General features: G+C 44.5%; 1 protein-coding gene across 2 annotated transcripts in view; it reads left to right on the forward strand.

The window, feature by feature from the left end:
* The window catches only part of PLCG1 (phospholipase C gamma 1), a 595,860-nt gene that overhangs the window by 496,036 nt on the left and 77,212 nt on the right, over positions 1–22,612 (forward strand). For both annotated transcript variants that reach the window (XM_078652159.1, XM_078652158.1), the window contains exons 24-25: positions 19,865–20,022; positions 20,882–20,978. In XM_078652159.1, the coding sequence (XP_078508285.1) occupies positions 19,865–20,022; positions 20,882–20,978 (255 nt within the window). The remainder of the gene's footprint in view (positions 1–19,864; positions 20,023–20,881; positions 20,979–22,612) is intronic.

Here is a 22,612-nt window from a genome sequence, read left to right on the forward strand (position 1 = left end):
TCGGACACTCTTAGTCATTCTCAGAAAGAGTGTTCTGGAGCAGGGGCGGGGCCGGGGACCCTGAGCCCTGAATCGGAGCAGAGCAGAGCAAAGCAAATAAGGAAATAGGCTGAACTGGGGCCAGACTGGGGGGAAATCTGGATTCCTCACACGCCCACCAGCACTACAGGGCTCAAAGAAGAATCTGAGCAAGTCGCTTAGAGGGTGCTAATATTATAGAGAGCTTCGGAGCATTGCAAAAGGATTGAGAAAAAAAAAAAGATCCGGACAGGAAAGCCAGTGAAACCAGCATCATCCCCATCAAACAATTAAACCTAACCAAGCAATTAAACAATCCCAGAACCAATACCAAGTAATACTAAGCAATCGTACTCGATCAATCACTCGAGCAGGCCAGAAAGTAAGCAAGCAAGCAACCAGACAATCTCGATTTAAAATTGAAGGTTCAACTACAACACACCCTCAAGAGCGCAATGAGGTCAGGGAAAGTCAGGAAAGTGTCAAACAATGTCCCGGTAAGAAGGCACGGTAACAGCAAGCCTAAGGCATCTAACGGAATTAATAACCTGCTGTTGGCGCAGGAGCAACCACCTCCAGAGAATCTGATCTGCGAAGAGGTAGACTCTGAAAACCTGAGCAGAACAGCAGCTAAGGGGCATCAGCCAAAAGTCTACACAATCTTTTCATTTTTGAAAGATCTGGGCTCGTTCCTAAGTACCTCAATTAGCAGTCTCAAGGGGCTCCCTGCCCCCATGGAACCCAAGGGGAACATTCAATACATTGCCCCAGGTGGCGAAAAAAGGGGAGAAAGTAAATACAAGGAAATGCAGCACAAGATACAACGATACATGAGAGAGGCTAAAGCGCAGGAGGGGGGGCAAAATAAAGGAACAGGGGTGGAGGGCGAGGCTGAGGGGAACTGAGATCATACACACACAAGGAAAGCCCCACCCAAGCCAAAATGACCGGCACTGACAACGGCGGCAGCAGGGAAAGTTGCAAGGTTAATAATTGTACCACTAACGAAAGGAGCTACCCGCTTGAGCCGAAAATAGCAATTTTGTCAACTTTGCAGCCATCAATGACAGTAACAGGGACCGAGCAAAATAATCAAGAGCCCACCAATAACGGAAAATCAGCCCCATTCAGTAATCCTGAGTCACAAATCCAAAGTCAGCCATTTAAAAAGGCCCGTAATGCGCCAGTTCAATTAAGAGCATTTCCAGGGGCCAACTTCAGCAATCCGGTGACAGTCACCGCCACAGTCCAGGCCCCAGCCCAGGCGACTCAACTAGTCCACGACGCAGTGAGAGTTGGGAGAGAGCTAGGAAAAACGCTGAAAAGAAAACATACAGAAGAAACAGATAAGACGGAAGTAATAGAGCTTGAGCATGAAACTTCAAAACTAGGAAACACCTCTCAGCTTACAACAGAGGAATGGGAGAGGCTAGTAGCATCATACTCCCCAGTTATTCCCCAGGAGGAAGACATCAAACAAGAACCCGAACTGACCGCAAAATTAGAAGAGCTGTCTAAAGGCCCGGAGCTACTATGGTCATCCTTGCTAAATACGTTGGTTATCAATAAAGGCAATGCAGTATCATTCGGACAAAATGGACATGCAATTATCCCTCCTAAATTTCCTAGCCATACACGTAGCCAATATCGATAACAAGCTGGCAGACCTGAATGGCATGATCAAGAGGGTCCAAGCGGAAACACAAATAACGCAGCCGAGTTGCGCCTGCTACACAATTGTGGACAAACTCACAATGATCCCCCAATTACTGGGGGGGCATTTTGTCGGACTTAAAGACAACTGACAACGCAAAAAAAGATGCTAACTTAGGTACAGCGATCGCTCCAACAAAGCTACATTTCAGCCAGCAAGGAGAACAGCCTGGGAGCTTAAACCTGACTAATAACGCACTGGACCCCAGTAACTTCAGCAGTGGGGGTGAGCTAATCAGTCCAAATAGCTTGGAGAAAAACAAAAATGAAACCTAGGGGGGAGGAGCTTCGCGGGCATCCAAGATGGTCGCGTGAGCACAGAGCTCCCCGGACCCGTGCCACCCCCTATGGTTATCCTGGCAACATCCTGATTTCCACGACGGGCTTTTGTTCGCATATCTTCACTGATCATCGAATACTTTGAAAATTCGAACTCGGACGCCGGGGTCCACTTTTACATCGTTTCTATCTTTTGAGTCCCCTTCTGGTCGACCCCTCCTGACTTTCGGTTTCGATTCTGCTCCCGGCTCTGACTGGCAGGGGTGCAGCCTCTCACCACCTTCAGCTCGCCCGCTGTTTTTTCCTTCTGCCTGGTGTTGGCCCGGCTGCCTGTCTACTTCCCGGCTCTTTCGTGCCTGCAACACTCGGATTTGGTCTTGTTGACTTTCTGGACACTTTGCGCTCGGCCATTTTCACCAGGTCGCAGGGACCCCTTCGGGGTCCCTTTTCCAAGATGGCCACCGGGCAGCCTCTCGAGAAGCGAAAGACTAAGGCGCCTCTCCGTGGTGGCCAAAACCAGACCAACATCATGGACCACTATTCACAAGTCAAGGGGTCGCCTGGCGCTGTGAGCCGTGTTTGGGATACTTCTAAGAACCTCTTTCCAGCATCCTCGGACCCATCCTTGCAGGACGTCATGGGAGCCATAGCCAACATGCAGGCCTCTATGGGACAGCAGTACGAGGCTTTAGCCTCTAAGATTGACACGGTGGCCATCGATATCACGCTGATTAGAGTGGATCTCTCGAAGACCAATGAAAGGGTTGAGTCGCTGGGCCTGAAGACCTCGAGTCTTATCACTGATGTCACGGATGCGCAGGCTGAGATCAGCAATCTATGATCCTCTCATGATCACATGGCTCGTCGTCTCGAGGACTATGAAAATAGGTCCCGCCGCAACAATGTGCGCCTTATTGGTGTCCCGGAGGACTCCGAGGCGGCGGGGGCTGACCTCTTGGTTGAGGACCTGATTGCCAATCATCTGTCTCCTGCTGGACTTAGCAAGTTCTTCGCTGTTGAACGTGCTCATCGTGTTCCCGGCGGGAAGGCTAAGCCGGGTGCCCCTCCGAGACCCATTATTGCCAGATTGTTCCATTTTCGAGACCGAGACGCTGTTCTACAGGCATCGCGAGATAAGGGCCCAGTGAACTTTGAAAATGCATCCGTTTCTTTTTATCCTGACTTTTCGCCGCTTGTCCAGAAGCAAAGACTTGGCTTTCAGGGAGTCAAGAGGCGATTGCGAGACTTGGGTCTTAAATACTCCTTGTTGTTCCCTACCAGGCTGCGGATTGAATATCAGGAACGTGTATTCTTTTTTGACCGCCCTGAAAATGTCAGTGACTGGCTCGACTCCCTGCCTATGAGACATGAACGTACTGGGCACCATGGAGGTGCTGACGGAGGTGTGGCTGAATGAGGACTTTGCCTGTGGATCCCGGCACCTGGCCTTTTCTGCTGTATCAGCTGAGTCTGGACTTGGGTCTTTGTTAGGCCTAGATCTGCCCGGGGGTGGCGGGGGGTGTATGGGGACTCTTCCTCCTCCTGGGTTCTTTGCGTAGCTAGTTTAGTTATGGGGCGACAGGCACACTGCAAGTTGGGGTGGCTTCTTAGTCTTACGCAGGGCTGCAGGGTGGGGGGAGCAACATGGGTAAGTTGGGGGGTGGGGGGGTGTTTGTGTGTTTTTGTTAATTCACGAGGCATCGTATTGTTTTTTCTATTCGTATTGATTGTGGTGCTCTATGTGGGTCCTGCTCTTTCTATTCATCCGGGATGGGGGGCGGCGAGTTGAGAATCTTATCCTGGAATGTCAATGGATTAGGGGACAGGATTAAGCTGGGTATTGTTCTGCGATTCCTTAGGCGTCATTCCCTCGATATTGTCCTCCTACAGGAGACACACTTAATAGGCAACGCTTGTCATGCGCTTAATAGACGTGGTTACCGCCTAGTGGCCCACGCGGGGTTTACTTCTGGATCTAGGGGGGCTGGTATTCTGATTCGTTCCTCTCTCCCTTTCGCAGTTGACGAGGTTAAACTTGACGACAGGGGGCGCTACGCGGTGCTCACTGGCAGATGGGAGGGGAGGACCTTGTCCGTACTTTCGGTTTATGTTCCCCCGGGCCTGCAGACTTCAACCTATGCCGACCTGTGTAGAGTCCTCTTGGATCTTCCTGAGGGGCTTCTGATCTTGGGTGGGGATCTTAATTTGGTTGTCTCCGGCACCTCTGACCGTCATCCCCCCAGGGCGCAAATGTGGCTGAGCGACTTGTTAGAGACATTCGGGCTTGTTGATGCTTGGAGGCTGCTACACCCAACACAGTTGCAGTACACCTTCCACTCTGGGGCACATGGCAGTCTGTCTAGATTGGACTATTTTTTAATGCCAGCGGTCCAGTCTTCCTCTATCAGAGAGGTTCGTCGGCTCCCTAGGGGTATCTCGGATCACTCCCCCCTGTGGCTCCGGTATGAGGTGGGGGCGGGAATTGAGGGTAGAGTAGCTCCTATTAGCCCGTGGTACTTTCATAATCCCAAGACCCGCTCAAACCTTGTCAAAGCCATCGAGAATTATTTTGATGAAAATGTGGGATCTATTTCCTCTGCTGTGTCATTGTGGGAAGCGTTTGAAACTCTTATACTTGGTCAGTCTTTATCCCTTATTGTTGCTGCTAAAAAGGCTGCCAATGTAGAGATTGTGCGCATGGAATCCGAGATCGCTGATTTGGAGGACGTTCTCCGACTTGGTGTCTCCAGTGCCAAGTTACATTCCCTTGCTTTGAAACAGGCGTACTATAAGGCTCTTGTCACGGATGCGGCGAAAGTGATGTATAGGGAGCAGCAGGGACGACTATACGATGTGGGTGATAAGGCGGGTAAGTTGCTAGCGTGGTTGGATAATAAGGAGAGAGTGAATCGTGTGGTCCCCGTTGTTGAGAGGCTTGATGGTGAGTGTATTACTGACCCTGTTGGGATCGTTCAGTGCTTTGCGGATCACTTTGAGACTGTGTACACCTCCGTCTGTGACAGGGACGAGGACGACTCCCGTTCGCTGTTGCGAGACATCGCTCTGCCTTGCCTCTCTGACTCTGACAGAAACCTCCTGGACGCCCCGCTCGCAGTAGATGAAATCGCAGTGGCTATCCGCTCCCTTCGATCGGGCAAGGCGCTGGGCCCCAATGGTTTGCCCATTGAACTGTACAAGCTGCGACCCGACAAAATGGCGCCCTATTTGCGAGACATGTTTCTCGAGGCCTTGGAGTCTGGCTCCCTCCCTCCTGACCAACGACTCGCTACCATTGTTGTTATTCCCAAAGAGGGTAAGCCTCGGGATCGTTGTACTTCCTACAGACCTATTTCCTTGCTTATTGCCGAACCCCAGATCTTGGCTAAAACGCTAGCTAATCGCTTAGTCACTGTGATCGGGGACCTGATTCATCCGGATCAATCCGGTTTTATCCCGCATCGCAACACTGCTTTAAACTTGCGTAGACTCCACGGGGTTCTCGCGAGATCTAAGACGCTTACTGAACCGGCCATTTTGGCTTCTCTCGACGCTACCATGGCCTTCGACACGATCTAGTGGCCCTACCTATGGGCGGCCCTCTCGAAATTCGGGTTCGGGCCGGGCTTCATAGCCTGGGTAAAGCTCCTGTATGAGAGTCCCCTGGCCCAGGTAGTTGTTAACGGACGAGTGTCTTGCGTTTTTGAGCTTGGACGGGGCACTCGACAGGGCTGTTCGCTGTCCCCTTTGCTTTTCCCTCTCGCTCTTGAACCACTGGCGGAGTGGCTTCGTTGGGAACCCTCTCTGCGGGGCATCCGTTGGTCCCCTGACTTTGAGGATCGAGTCTCGCTATATGCGGACGACATCCTCCTATATCTCACCTCCCCGAAAAAGTCTCTCAATGTGCTCTTTGATGTTCTTGCTTCCTTCGGTAAGAACTCCGGTCTTGTTATTAATTGGGCTAAATCCTGCGTCTACGTTTTGGCTGGAGATCTCCCTCCGCTGCCGCGTAGATTTCCGATTCAAGTGACGGAGACCGGTTTCAAGTACTTGGGGATTTATGTTTCCTTGGACCCCTCCAGGCGCTATGAGCTTAACTTGTTACCCCCCCTTCAGCGGCTTAAACTTGATGTGGCTCGCTGGCGTAAGTTGCCGCTGTCGCCCCTCGGTAGAGCGGCGCTTTTTAAAATGATGTCTTTGCCCCGCTTTTTGTACGCACTTCAGAACTCCTTTGATCCGATTGCCTCCGGCTATTTCCGTGAAGTGGAAAGCCTACAGAGACAACTTGTCTAGGATGGGCGTGCCTGTATCGCCATTTCCAAACTCACGCTTCCGTGGTACGATGGCGGTATAGCCCTCCCAGACATCAGACGTTATTATTGGGCCTCTCAGCTCAGTGCGATTAATCATGCAACTTACGCACCGGGCCCTGCCCCGGCGTTTTCCATGGATAGGCTTATCCTGCCAGGGGGACCTTTAGCAGAGCGTTGTACTCTAGTGGTCGCTGCGGAGCGCTGACTGGTCCCACCAAGATTGCTGTGAGAGTGTGGCGTGATGCGACTGCGGCCTTGGGCTGGTGTGGTAGACTTACCCGGGCCACCCCCTTGTATGATTCGGAATGCTTGGGCCATCTGTGGCGAACGAAAGGCTTTGATAAATGGGACATGATTGGTATTAGTAGGGTGGGCGATTTGTGGTCGAAGGGTACTGTTAAGTCCTTTGATGTGCTGCGGGTGGAGTATGAGCTTGGTGACACTGAATTCTTTAGATATGCCCAGATCGGCCACGCTTTGTTGTCTGTGTTTGCTGCGGGCACCGATATTCCCGAGTCTTCCCCTTTGGAGGACCGCATTTTGGATGGCCACGTGCCTGACAGCACGATCTCCCTAATATATAAGAAACTCATTAACAACAGAGCTGACTTGCTGATCTGCCTCCGGGCCGCGAGGTGTGCTGACGGCCTGGAATTAGACGACGAGGACTGGCAATCGGCTTTGTCCTCGCCTAAGGAGGTCGCTATCCCTGCTCGCTTGCGGTTCGTTCAACTAAAGATACTTCACAGAGTGTATGTCACGGGGCCCTGTTTGGTTCGAATGGGGTTTTCCTTGGATGGGTTATGCAAGCGTGGCTGTGGTATGTCTGGTTCCTTTCTTCACATACTGTGGGAATGCCCGGAGATTGTCAGGTTTTGGACTCGAGTGCATGACGTTATGAGAAGTGTCACGGGTGTGTCCTTGCTGCCCGAGGTCAGGCGTTGTCTGTTGAATGTTTGGGAGCCTAACGACTACGGTTCAGCTCAAATCAAGTGGGCGACCCTTGGCAACATGGTCGCTAAGAGGGACATTGCCCAGCTCTGGGGTTCGCATAGACCACCTACCCTGTCCGCATGGAAAGACAACATGGACTGGTGCATGTTCCAGGAGAAGACGGTGTACCTTTCCCGGGGACGTCCCAAAAAATGGGGTCGAATTTGGTCCCAATGGAATGCGTATCGAGGCAACATATGTGCCCCCCTCATGATGTCACCATTGATGTGTCTTTGTCCCCCTGATTGACATTCACTTGTTAAATGTTGTTTTTTTTTGTCGCTTGTCTCCTTGCCTGCCCCTACCTCCGCCTTCTCCGACTGCATTGTATTGGTCTTACCTTTGAGCTCTGCCCGCACGGACCCACATCAATGTATTAATATGTCTCTGCCTTGTGAAGTTTAGTTATGTATTGTATGTCTGTTTTTCTTTCAATAAAAATAAAAAAATAAAATGAAACCTATACTGCCGCTGCAGGAAAAGCCTCAAAGACGCCAACCGAAATACAAAGAAGGGATTGCTGTGAGCAAGTGAACACACAGCAGCCCAGCTATATGCAGGGGCAACAGGGGAAAGGCCCAAAAAACATCATTCACCAAAGTCCTCATGGCCAAAGTACGGGGAAAGGAACCCCAGGAAAACTGTGAACAAAAAAGGAAAGGGAGAAACAAGATCAGCAACATAAAAGCATTCTTCAAAACGGTAAACTCAACTACAGAACAAGAAGACGAAGCAGAAATAGATGGGTCAACTGCGACCACAATAAAATCTCCTGCCAAGGAAATCAAACAACCTGCTCAAAATCAGAACTCCAATCGCACAGGCAAAGGCTCGAATAGTCTGCACCAAACAAACTATTCACCGAAAAATTAAAGACAATAACGGAACAAAGACGGCAGACAGTATCGATCTCTCAATAACCCAAAGACCGGGAACGTTGCAAGCAGGAACTAAGGGAGCCCAGCTGACACAGGGACCTTTGTCAGTAGAAGATACGGAGGTTCGAGACGTGCAGGTAGAAGAGCCATCACCAAGAAAGAAATCTGACTGGTTACAGGTCAAACCAGCCATAGAAGGACCTAAACAACGGGACCATAGGCAGGAGGGAGCCGAAAGTGGTACAATCTTACTCATTCCGGAGTACAAGTCAAGAGGCAGAGGGGACATCCTCAAACGAGGTAACATCTTACGCCTATTATCCACACTCAGTAACCTGAAGGAAATTGGCACAAACGACCTAGAATCTGTGGAGTTTGCACATACAACTACCTGCCCGATTACGAGGTGACTAAAACAACATGGACTACGCCAGAAATAGCCGAAAGAATCATGGAAATGGAACCGAGCTTTCAAGCATTTGGGATACGTCTAAAAAGACAAGGAACAATTGGGTATCCAGAACCATTATGTCAGGCATACAAAGAGAGAGAGGATTGTTGCTTCCAAAATAAACAAAAACCTGCTAAAACTGAAAGTGTCCTGAAGGGGACCCGCAGTTCATCAATATCACAGATGGACACAAACTCATCGAGCCCAAGGCAAGCTCAAAGACCTCTTGGACAAAATGACTGGAATTGGATAGCAAGAACCATTAACGCAAGGGCCTCGAAGACATGACAAAACATGCAACGAAATATTGCAAAAAAAGAACTAAGAATATGCTCTTGGAACATAAATGGTGTAGGGAATAAAGCTGCTGATACTCCGCTTCAACTCTATCTCCAAAAATTTGACATAATTGCCCTTCAAGAGACCTGGTCAGACCAATCGCATCAAATACAGGGCTTTAAAGCATATCACCTACCAGCCACAAGAAATGCTAAATATGGCCACTTAAAAGGAGGTCAAACAATATACACGTCAATCAAGAGTATCAATGAAATAAAGAACAAAGACGCCAAACAGCTAGGCAACAACAGCATAAAAACAATAGAGCTGGCCTGATGGGGAAAAGACCAAAATCGAAAGCTAATCCTGCTAAATGTATACTTACATCCTCGAGAGAAAAAAGCGGGGATGAAACTACTGATTGCAGAAGTGACAAGAATACTGTCAGAGGAGTTAACATCTAACCTCATAGTGACTGGGGACTTCAACATGTATCTCGGAGGGCCCCAGATAAGGGACTCACTGCTAGAAGAGCAGTTTTTGACATGGGGCATACCACAACAGGAGACAAGCAAATGGGGCAAACAAAACAGGCTGGCAAGGGATAGCTTAAAAGACCTAGAACATCTGAACCTGGCAGCTCTAACTGGCCGCTTCACAAGCGACTGCCCCCCGGCAGCCACTTTTCATAATTTGAATGCAAGCTCAACCATAGGCTTTACATTTGCATCTCTACAACTTTTTGGCAAAGTCCTGGATTTCCGAATAGGAACAATGCCAGCAAGCGACCACTTACTGCAAGAAATCATTCTTAACATCTATGGGGTAGTGGTAATTCTGCCAGCAGTAAACCTGGGAGCTTCATTTTCTGTCACAAACAAAAGAATAAAATGTAATGCGCACAACCTGGAAGGTTTTGAGAAGGAAGCGAAAAAACTGTGGGGGAAAAAGCACCGCGACTCAGACAACTTAACCCGATGGGAGCTATTTACCAGCAGCCTTGGGACTGCTCATACAAGGAAAACAAAGTTCCACACAACAACAGAAGCACAAAACCAACAAAGCCCCACAAAGCGTCCTCCTATCAATGAAGGCCATGACAAGCTAATAAAACAAAACACCAATTTAAAGGTCCTAAAGAGAAATATTAACAAACTACTGAGGCAATTACACTGAGAAGGTCTGGACCACACCGTTCAAAAGGGTCTGCAAAAACTTAAATCCACCAAAAGGAAACTAATTTGGAACTTAAAAAGGGAAGGAGAGGAAGAGTTATGGGCTAAGTTGCTCCACGATGCTAAAGGAAATAACACTAGTGGAAGATTCTGGAAAAAGGTGAATTACCTGCAGAACCCATAAAGACCTAGCATCAACTCTCATCTTACTGAAGAAGCTTGGTCCGATTACCTTTTGCTCCACTTTAACACAGCTCCAAAGAACACTATAACAAGGCTACCAGAACCCGACAGAAAAATCCTAGATCGTTCCCTATTAGCGGAGACAACTACACTGGCCTTCACAGGAAAGCAAATCCTAAGTAGGATAGCGAAAGGAAAGACAGAGTGGGCGCCGGGCCCTAACGGAATCCCCATCCATTCTGTACAAAAAAAATCCGGAGTACTGGGCAGTGGCGTTATACCCACTCTACAAACAGATTATAGAAACCGAAATAATTCCAGACTCATGTAAAGGCTCAATAATAGCTCTAATACATAAGAAAGGTAACATAAATGAATCAAAGAAACGACAGACTTGTTGCCCTAATCGACAATGAGGCCAAATATTATGCTGCCCTATTACTAGAGGAGCTCACGGAATGGGTGAATGAAAATGCCGTGATCCCCATCACCCAGACAGGTTTTCGAAAACCAATGGGAACAACGACTAACATTCTGGCCTTAACGCTTCTAATAGACGCTGTCAAACTTGCCAACCTGCCTCTTTATGTATGTTTTATCGATTTCACTTCAGCTTTCGATAGCATCAACAGAAAGCTATTATGGGAGAAGTTGGCCAACAGAAAAATTCCGCCATCCCTACTAGCACAACTGATGTTATTACACACAGACACGTGGATACAAATTAAGTTGGGATCAGGCGACTGCCTGTCAAGGAAAATTCGGACAACCAAGGGCCTTAAACAAGGGTGCGTGCTAGCTCTAACCCTTTTTTTACATCTTTATGTCGGATCTCTCGCAAAAGCTAGACGAAAGTAATGCACATGCCCCGAATTTAGGAGGACTCAATCTTTCGAACTTGATGTATGCAGACGACATTGTGCTAATTAGCCGCAAGCCGATAGGGCTACAACACCTAATCGATACAACATACAATTACTTGGCTACAAACTGTCTCAGAATCAACCTCTCAAAAACAAAAGCCATGAGAATAAACGCGAAGACGCACTCCCCCAAGTTTTCCTGGCAAATGGGAGGTCTAACACTGGAAATTGTGGAGGAATACAAATATCTGGGCGTAATTGTTGACAAAAAAGGGTCATTTGAACCACAGAAAGAAGTAATTCAATGGAGAGTAACCACAATAGCGGTCACACTGAGAAAGCTCAAAACGAAATCTGCAGGTCGCAGCTTTACTCCACTACTAAAAGTGATCCAAGCAAAACTAACACCGGCAATTACTTGGGGAAGCGAATGCCTCCGAGGGAGAGACGCAAAGATTTTGGACAACATAACAGCCAGGGCAATCTGAATGATATTCAACCTGCCTAACTATACCTCACAGGCACAAATAAGGCTTGAATTCGGCCTGAGGGATCAAAGAATAGAAAGAATAGGTGCCTATGCCAAAAGCTGGCATAAAATACAGGGTGCCGAAGTTTCAAGCTTGAATTACCATCTCTGGAAGGAGTTAGAAAGAAAAAATAAGAGTGCAGCGGCAAACTATCTAAAGCACTCAATAGACTCCTTGGATCTACAAGAAGCCTGGAAGAGCATTGGATCTCATAATACTTTCAAGCAATCAGCAAATAAATCTGTAAGGATAATGTCGCTAGTGGAGGGCAAAGCAACATTAGCCAACAGGGCTCACGGCTGGACCATCATCCAAAATTACACTAGCAGCGCCTGTCAAAACTACCTAGGAGTCAGCTTCACACGGATCACAAAGGAGAAGCTTGTACGACTAAGGTTGGGAATTCTTCCATCACTATACCACCTTCCCCTGTGGAAACGGCCCCAAACGACAAAAGATTGCCGGCTATGCGGGACCCAAAAGAGGATATCCTCCACCTAATATGCATTTGTAAAGGACTGGCAATGGAGCGCAGATATCATCTAAAACCAACACTAAAGAAACTGGGAATAAGAACATGCCGGCAGGCGGTCAAAGCACGCTTTGATGGGAAAATATCCAACTAGCAAGTAACCTTGTTAAATTCCTGGAAAAAGCTGAAAAAAAGCAAAATGCCAGAAGGGAAAGATTGGACGAAGCAAACCCAATCGGAATTTGAGTCCTATTACCCCACTCGGCAACGACAAACAACAACCACCTCCACGTTAAAACCTCGCAAGAAATGGCATTTGTCACTAAATAGTACAAGCTGCACGTCCAGACACTCTGGCAGTGCCCATTTTATTTTAGGAAAAATATCAAATTTCTCTTCTTGTAAGTATGGCGGCTCACCTCCGTCACAGTGGACCGGTTACAATACTACAAAATTGCAGACCTGCCCGCAACCAGCCATAATACGCCCTTGAATGCCCAGCTTTTTGACTGTTCTACCCACTTGACGGTGTTGCTTAAATCACCCCCAAGAACCTGCAGTCGTAAAGATCCTAACATAGACACTTTAGGCCACATAATGATCTACCTTTATCTTAATTCTTGGAAAGTGCTAAAAAGATGCCTAATGTTTTTTGCAGAATGGACTTTTTAGCCTTATGAAATTTTGCTCTGTTTTTTTAATACATTTTAACAAATTTAATCACATAAATCCGTATTTTAAGTTTATTTATACGTACTATATGTAGCTGATTGCAATGGTTTTAACTGAGCAATAAAGAATTACTTACTTACAGAGGTTAAAGTATATTATACCTTTCTCTCGATTTGTGGTAGTATGGTCGAGCAGTAAGGCTTTTTCAGAGGATAGTGTTAAGCATTTATTGTACACACTAAGGCAAGAAATGTCACACACCCAAAGACTAAACTCAGACCAATTTGTTTTGTATAAAAATATTGTTTAGTTGTATTTTATTTCTACAACCAAGCAAGGCCTGGCTCAGGTAAGTGTAGTTGTAGTTTGTAACAATAATGCAGTTAATGCAGTTGACAATTGCATATGTAACAAGGACCCCCTGAATAGACGAATTCGTAATTCCTAGGTCAGGGAAAAGGAGCTATTTGAGAAGTAACAGCCTAGGCAATTGAACACAATAAATCTCCACAAGATCGAAAGATATGTAGCGAAGGACTACAGCTGCTTAAAAAACATGTTTTTATTAGTTAATTAACACAAGTAAAAATGAGGGTTCATTATATCACATTAAAATAACAATAAAAAAGTTCCATAAGGTACAATTGAAAAACACAAATTAACACTTTATGAACATTAAAAATTATATTAGATGGGTGGCATGAAAGTTCGATCTCTACGCGCGTTTCGGCGGCCAGCGCCTTCTTCCTGGAGCAGCCACACAATATCTAAAGGTGAAGATATATACAGTTATATCGATTCTTACTCATAAAACATGTAACTAACTGTTATGCATTTTATTTAACAAAAATGAAATTAAAGAAACAATTTAGGCAGCAGCTGTAGATAAATAGAAGTGACATTAAGAATTGCATTTATCTTATCATATTTTATTGTCATTTCCTTATGAGAATTGGATTTATTTATTTCAATGCGAAGCGAGAATCGAATTTTTCTTTGGGCATGATGTCAAAAATAGGTACCAATAATGGGCAGGTGTCTGTTAATTTATCAAAAGAGTTTCCCAGTTCCAATTATTTGGCCCTGCTTTGATGTACAATATATACTGTAATTGCCACAAGAGATTAGGGGACTTGGATAAAGAGGTAACATTGGCATAGTTTGGGCCAAGAGTCTTTATAAATAAAGTTATAATATTTCAATCTGGCACAACAAAAGCCATTCGTCTTTTAGCATTGGTCTGATACTTACTAAATGGTAATATTAGCAGAAGGTTAGCAGAAGATAGTTGTTTTAAAAATAGATATTCAGATTCTTTCTTTTTGGAATCCTTTCGATGTCGGTTATGATACGACTAAGGATAAAAATAGGTACAGTAACATAAGTACTTATTAGTGTACAGGGATAACTGTCCATTTCTTTAATCAATAGTACCAGTTGTCACTGTTACCTGATTGTATAGGTTTATAGGAATCTACGCCCGCCAACCGGAACCCTTTAGCGTAGGTAGGTGCTTGGTAAGGATTGTCCTTGATGATCTAAATTTAGGATCTTTGTTCTGGCGGGGAGGAGAGAGGTAAAGGGATGTTTAATATCTATTTGTTTATGCTTCTCTTGATTCAAAAGTTCAAAGACATTTACGATACATAGGACGGTTGGGGTTCTGCATTACTCATGGTGGCTATGTTATTCTTACCCATTATATTCTATTCGTTTCTCTAAGAATGGTCGATTTGACTTGTGGTTTCTCGGTCTATTCTTTCCTTTGTGATACCGTCATGAGCCCTTTAGAGGAAACATATCAAACATATATTCAACGAACCGCTATCTCTTAATTATTTTATATAAGTACGGTCTCTTCTAATATGACCACAGGTCTTACTTAAAATGTAGGTGCTTCTCTTTACCGGTTTCAGAAAAAGGTTTCTTGATCCTCTATGGTGCTGAGTTCAAGTGATTAAAAGATCTCCCTGCCTGCAATAAGAGGGAGGGTATGATTAAATGGCGGATAGTATAGTTTACTAGTCCTGCTTCCTAATGCTGAATTTTTCGAGGTTTTTTGTGTCAGAGTCTTACCTGGTAACGATTAGCAGGGCTCCCTATGTCCGGTGGCGGGTGGTACGTCTCGTCGGATGCTGAGCGCGGCAAATAATGGTGATCGACTGCTCGTTGGTAGGCGTTTATATTAGAGTTCACGTAGTCACCTGATTGTCTGAGACTACTTGCACCTGTTCTTTATTTGTTTTTTCTCGGCTCTTAGGCGCGAAGTTTGAGGAGTTTTAAGATTAGGGCCAGCGGAGTTTTGTAAGCTCACACATGATTGGATGTTTGTTTGGCGCGCCCACACTATTGGTTACTTCAATGTATACACACGGCGGTATTGGTGAAAATCGTGCACAATACGACCACGCTATTGGTTACTTTGATGTATACAGAGTGCGGTATTGGTGGAAATCACGCACAATCTGGGTGTGTTTTCTCCTTTCTAAATGTAAACAAGGAGATATCTAACAAGTTATATTTAAATTGATCAATGTTTATCTAACATATTCGCTACTTGGATCTGAATAATGGTTGAATACTTTTTTATTATCTATAACGCCCAAATCAATGAATTCCAAATTGGATGGTGACGAATTTTTCTTTTTGTTGGCTCTTACTAAATGTATTATTACAGATTCGGTAACCTTCAAAATTGGTTGTCATATCATATTTTAGGTGAGACATTGAGTAGATTATAATAGCCTCTTATTTTATATTTCGAAATATCAGCAAATTATTAAAGCGTATATAGATAGAACATCTCTAGGGTTTGTTTATTGATCATTTTGTTTATTAGGGAAAAGGATGTTAAGAGGTCTCAGTACATATCAACTTCTAAGCAGCACATTAAGCAGATTTGCAGTGACCTCCTGATTATATTTCAAAGTTTTGGATGTATGCTAACCCTGGGTACATAAGGTTCCATGTCTAAATTAAGTATGCAAATGTACAGTATAGTGACTGTAACTCATAGGGGCATGATCGTGTACGGCTAATAGCTTCTAGGGGTATTTTATATTAAACTATTGCATGTTCCCACGGAATTTCGCTATTTAAGCCCTGTCTGAATGAGTTAAAAACAAAAATCCAAAAGACTTCTCTTTTCTTTCGAATGGACATGCCTCCTTTTGAGTCTGGAACATGTATTTTCTCTAGAATCCTCCATTTAAAATCCTCAGCATGATGACCTTTATCTAAAAAATGTTTGACCATTGGGCATGCCGTTTTCTTAGTTTTTATCGCTGAACGGTGTTCGTTCAAGCGTGTTTGAATTGCTCTGGAGGTCTCACCTACATATCCTTGAGAGCACGGACATTGAATAAAATAAATTACATTGTTTGTTTTGCAATTCCACATTTCCTGTGCTTTCGTTTTGTGGCCATTATATTCGAATTCCTCACCTGGCAGAATGTTACAACATGATTTACATGAAGAACATGGGAAAGTTCCTTTTAAGGGATGATTGGTCAAGATTGAACGTTGACTCAGGGTGTCATTTTTAGCATTCTTGGCAAATCGGGAGTGAACAATAAACTCTTTTATGTTCTTGTTTCTCCTGTGTGCATAAATCGGTTTCAACAGTTTTTCATCGTTCGCACAGTTACTGTTTAGGATATGCCAATTCGAGTTTATGACATGTCTTACTTTTTCATTTATCGTTGAATGTCGCGTAATGCAAACTATTTGGTCACTGGGTTTGGTTGGTTTGGTTTTTAAAAGACAGTCTCTGTCATAATATCGGGCTCGTTTATAGGATTCTCTTATTAATCGATGGGGGTAGCCTCTCTCGATAAATTTAGTCCTCATTACCGCTGCTTGTTTGTCGAAATCTCTTACATTTGTACAGTTGCGTCTAACGCGTAGAAACTGTGAGAATGGGATACTATTTTTCTGAGTACGCGGATGGAAGCTTTGATAGTGAAGTAAAGTGTTTCTTGCTGTGGGCTTTATGTGGAGATCAACTTCCAAGGTCCCAGCATTGTCTAAAATTTCTATGTCTAGAAATTCGACTTTCTTGTTACTGACATTAGAGGTAAAGTTAAGGTTAGGGTTGGCTCCATTTATCCATTCAAGGAATTCCAGTAGAGTTTCTCTCCCATCGGTCCAGATAAAAAAGATGTCGTCAATATATCTGGACCAATGGGAGATTGACTCGTAAAAAGGTGCAACTTCATTATGTACAAATTCTTTTTCAAATGATGCCATGAAAATGTTAGCTACGGATGGAGCCACTGAAGCACCCATGCTTACGCCTTTTATTTGGCGAAATAAGTGATTGCCAAATTCAAAGACGTTCTCTGTGAGTACAATTTCAAGACATGCAAGCAGGAATCTTTTTGGACAAGGGATTTGATGTAGGTCTATAAACCAACTCGTGGTTTCCAGTGCGTCTATAAGAGGGATGTTGCTATATAGAGACTCTACGTCCATTGTGACCAGTAGGTCATTGTTGGAATTGAAGGCGATTCCTTCGATCTTCTGTATTATGTGGCCTGTGTCACGAATGTAAGATTCTATTTTAGGGACAAAAGGGCGTAGGTAATTGTCTACATATTTGGAGAGTGGCTCAGTAGCTGTCCCTATTGTGGAGACTATGGGTCTATAAGGGGGGTTATTGGCATCCTTATGGATCTTCGGTAGACCATAAATGCAGGCAATTTTACCTTGATTATGGTTCAGGTAGTCGAATTCTTTAGGATTGATCAAACCATCTTCTAGGGCAGATTTAGTTAGGGACATGATTCTTTTAGATAGATTAATTGTAGAATGGAGTTTGAGTGGAACGTAGAAGGCTGGGTCATTTAGCATTTTAAGCATATTTACTTCATATTCTGAAGTGTCAACAATTACAATTCCTCCACCCTTGTCGCATCCTTTGATGGTAAGATCTTTATTATTGGAGAGGGATATTAAGGCCTGATGTTCTTCTTTCTCTAGATTGTAGATGGGTTTGGGAATGTATCTGAGAGCTTGATCCAATTTTTTAAGGACCACTAATTCAAAAGTAGCTACCTCGGGTCCCAGTTGTTCGAGACCTGGGCAAAAAGTAGAAGGGAGGCAAAGTGGTTTAATAAAGGAACTATCATCATCTGTGGTCATATTTTGGGCAAAAAATTTTTTTAGGCGGATTTTGCGAAAAAAAGAAATGATATCACAGTGTAATTCAAACAAATTTATTGTAGAGTGTGGGACATATGATAGTCCTTTGGACAGCAGGTTGGTGCTATGATTGTCTAATGCAGTTGACTACAGTTGAAATGCAGTTGAATGCAATTGGTTTTGCTACAGGTAACTCAAATGTTCAAAAACTGTTGAAATGACTATACAGTTACTTTGTAATTACTTTGTGAGTAGTTTGTTGGATTACTTTTCAGATTACTTTTGTTACTCTGTGTGGTATACCTGGATACCACACTGGATCATTTCCCGTATAAAGGTAAGTAATGCAATTTATCAAAACATACTTGTATGACTTTTCATAGAATTTCCAACTCCACAATTTTTTTCTCAAAAAGCAGTCAGTGCAATCCTATGGGAGGAAACTAAGTTATTGGTTTACAGGTTGGTACTTGGTTTTGGGAGTTGGGTTTCTGGGCTTAGAACCAGAGTTCCCCCAGGGTCAAGGATGCACTCCCAGAGCACCCTCAGCTGCACTGGGGCAGCCGGTGCAGAGTGCTGAGGCCCAGTGTTATCCACTGGGGGATAGGGGGCCTCCTGTTGGTGGCTGCTCATGAGCAGGCAACAAGGTTGAGGGAGCAAAGCTCCTAGAGTTAAGCTCCGGGCAAAGGGGGAGGAGGGGGGGGGGTTCAAGTTAGCACACAAAGTGCACCCTCAGCAGCACAGGGGCAGCCAGGTGCAGGGTACTGTTTTGGTGTTGGGTGCCCTGTTGTTTTCAATGGGGATTATCTGGTTTCAGCAAACACTGCAGGCTCGAGGACGTAGATCTTCTTGAGGCGACCACCCGTTGAAGAGTTAAGTTGGGATGTCGAGGGATGGAGTGGAAGGGTGGCATACGCCTCAACTCTGTGTCCTTTGCCCAAATCTGTGTCCTTTGTCCGACATGGAAGCAAACTCAGACAGAAAGACCATCACCACACTAATCACAAAGAGACACCAGATCTTTTATTATGGCTACAATTTCCGTTTAGCAGCTGGCAACATATTGCAAGATTATTTGAAGTGACTCCTCAACTAACTTTTAAGATGAAGTTACATTACGTAGTGCATTGCCAAAACTGCCTCCTACCACAAATATACGATCATCAGTCCATAGAGTGGAGCAGTTAACAAGGGAGGGAAGGGGCAGTTTGTTCTTGATTCTGTACATACACCTCAGCTTCTCTGGCAAAGGCTTCTCTGTCTCTGAATCTAGCCCGTTGATGGCTGTCGAGAGACAGTTGGATTCCAACTGCCTTCCATTTCTTGCCTTCTCATTACAGTGAATGTGTTTGTTGCCCCTATGCTCACTTTGGCCGATCAGTAATTAACTGAGACTCGGTGAAATGTTGTCAGTCAAATGCTTCCACTTCTTGGCTTCTGCAGGCAAAGCTGGCAAAAGACTCATGTAGAATATTGGTATTTTTATAAGCAGAGCATTGTGTGTGGGGGCGTCCGCTTAGCTGATGTCAGCATGCGTGGAATGTGACTTTACAAAGGCATTCAGCACTTCATTGAAAGGAAAACATCTGTCAATTTAATTGTCAAACAGTAAAAAAAGTATATGGTATCTGGATGTTGTGAGCACTTCCGGTGTCAGCAGGAAAACTAAAGTCTTTCCCAACGCTGTGGTTGATTTTTACACTTGGTTCCCTTTCTCATCTGGTTAGAAGTTGGGATGCTATTGCAGATGACCATCTTTGGTAAGATGGTGTGATGAAGGACTTTAAATCTTTAAAAATTGCCTCCTAAAATCTTGTCTTTTAATTTAAGACAAAATTATAAAAGTGGAAAACAAATAATGTGTGTAAGTACTGATGATGTTAATTCTCTGGAATGTGTGTTGCAGCCATTCGACCAGAAGGAAAGAACAACAGGCCATATATTTTCTCCATCAGTATGGCCTCTGCATCTCGTTGCACATTGGATGTGGCAGCAGACTCAGTGGAAGATCTGCATGACTGGGTGAAGAAAATCCGGGAGGCAACACAGACTGCAGATGCGAAGGTAACCAGCAGGAAGAGAATGTGCGGTCTGAAGATGCCACTAAATTACCATAGGTTCACCATGCCATTCTCGTTTTATTACACTGTGTGCTTTCTGAAGCTCATGAATAGAGCATCCTACATTTTGAAGACGTAGCCTGCAAATATGCATTTGTATTCTGGAAAATGTCCGGTAAAGCATGACAAATACTTCTTAGTGCAGCTCATGCTGTAGATGGCTATAGTTAAAATTAGTACTGGGACTTCTGTTATGAGCAGTGCAACCAGGTGTTTGGGTGATTGGTGAGAAAGCTGGATACATCAAGGGTTTTCAACCACAGAAACTTTAGGTAGTCTGAGACCTTGACCCTGGCTGGGAAATGACTTTCCTGACTCCCTCTCTTATAATTATGAGTCCTGTAACCCTGGAGTATCTCTGTCTTTCACTCTGATGGGTGTTTATTGATGGAGTTTAACTTCTTGCATGTCTCTGTTCTGTCCTCTCTCATGGACTCTGTGCACTCTGTTTAAAGCCTGTCTTAATATGGCAGCTATCCCTTTGGGATGTCTCTGGCTGACCCCTCTATCCAGGTTTAATATGAATGAGACCGTACCTGCTGCCATTCTAGATAGTAAATTTACTTCACCCCAGTCTCTGTATTGCTTCCTTTCCTGAATGCCTTGCAGTTATCGAATCTTTCTAGCCTTTATGATTTAAACCAAAATTTGAGATCTTACCTAGAGTGAAAATCTTTAGTGAGGCCACACAAGAAAACACTGGCCTCTGCTGTTGTGTACTTTTTCTGCAACATTTTCGTATTGATTTGTCATCCTGCTGCCTAATGGGAGTTTTTCTGATTTATTCGTTCTGCTTTTTCCAGCTCACGGAAGGGAAGATGATGGAGAGGAGGAAAAAGATTGCCCTGGAGTTGTCTGAACTAGTCATCTACTGCCGGCCCGTACCTTTTGATGAAGAGAGTAAGAAGCACCAAAACCCAATATTACTACCCTCTCTTATTAAGTCCTAAAACGTTCATCCACCAGTACACCCTGATTTTGCCGGCCATCATAACATCATGGTACTGCATTACCACATGAAACTACTTATTGCCCTCTCCCATGAACAAATGTTAATGGTTCAGCCTTTACCTAGTGCTCCTTCCCTCACCCACTTCGTGATTGTCTGTTCCCTCTATCCTATACGGTCAGTCTCTCCATTACCTCTTGTATTGCCCTCACCATTACCTTATCCAGTTTTCCTCCAGTTGTCCTTCATCATTCCAAAATACATCTTTTCTCCACTGCCCTATGCTACTCCCCCACCCCACCTCCCCCCTCCCGACTCCAGCTTCCCTAGGCCATCTACTACTCTATTACCCAGGAGTTATCTCCTCTACCACATGGAAGAGCCTTCCATTATTTCCAGCTAATGCACTCTCCTGCAGCCTAATGCTTATGTCCTTCTCCCACAAGCCTAAACCTAGAAACCCCTTTTTAATAAAAGCAAAAATATTATAGCTGTTGCTGGTACAACTGTGTAGGGACCATTAGAAGGTAATTCTTCATATAACATAGTCAGGGAAGGAGGTAAATTAAAAATGTGTTTGAATGTATATATTGATCTTTTCTATAGCAGAAACCTAGCAACAGAGTGCAGTACATACTTGGGGAGACTGTGCACATCAAATGCAATTCACGCATTACATTTCACATTTTTAGGCCATGGGACGTGTGTTGATTCATTGATTGAGAATCTGAAACTTGTACGCCTTGTGGAGTGAGACCAATCCAGAGTCATTTGTGCGTGGAACTGTGTATTTGTTGTGTTGGTTAATTGTCACAACTCTGTGTTGAACCAAAACTGGAAAATCTCATATAACATGCAGTCTAGATTTAATTGTAAAAGAGTGGTACAAGAGGGCTTGAGGTGGAAATATATGTATATAATACATATTTATATTAAAATATACGCACATATAAAGCATATGTTAGCCATAAACTATCTCTTTGCTCATGCAATCGAGCAAAGCCTGCATAGCTGACCTCTTTAAGAATCAGATGTAGATTTAGGTGTTTCCTAAAAGAACATACGTGGGAGGCAAGTTCTGCTACTTTAGCGCCAAGTAGGAGAAGTAACATGTGTTTCCTGGGCATCTACTCTTGCAGTTGAGGATATATTTATTTATTTTACAGAAAGGTTGGTTCCTACATGATGGCTTTTTTGGAGCAATGCAGAGCATCCAAATTACCCCCACTTCACCATCAGTCAGTGAAGGCTTACTATGGCTAGTTACACAGACTACGTAGACTTAGTGTCTGTGCGTAGGAGATTGGATTTGGGAATCGGACGTGAACTGTGTTTAATAACTGAACGTAGGGATGAGGTTTCATTTGTGTAGTTGAAGGAGATCTAGCATATAATGTTGTGGAGGCCAATGTGTGCCGAGATTGGGGTGAATTTAAAGCTGTAGGTTCTCAGTCCCTGTCATGGTTTGGTGCATTAGTGGAGGTTCCTAGCTATCTTAGGAAAGGAGAGTGCAGACTCTAATACATTTTAAGCCGTGACTTCTTAGTTGTGTGCATTTATAGGCTTTTTGGAGGATTTGGGTTAA

The sequence above is a fragment of the Lissotriton helveticus genome, chromosome 7 (assembly GCF_964261635.1).
Source record: "Lissotriton helveticus chromosome 7, aLisHel1.1, whole genome shotgun sequence".
In the NCBI taxonomy this organism is placed as follows: Eukaryota; Metazoa; Chordata; class Amphibia; order Caudata; family Salamandridae; genus Lissotriton; species Lissotriton helveticus.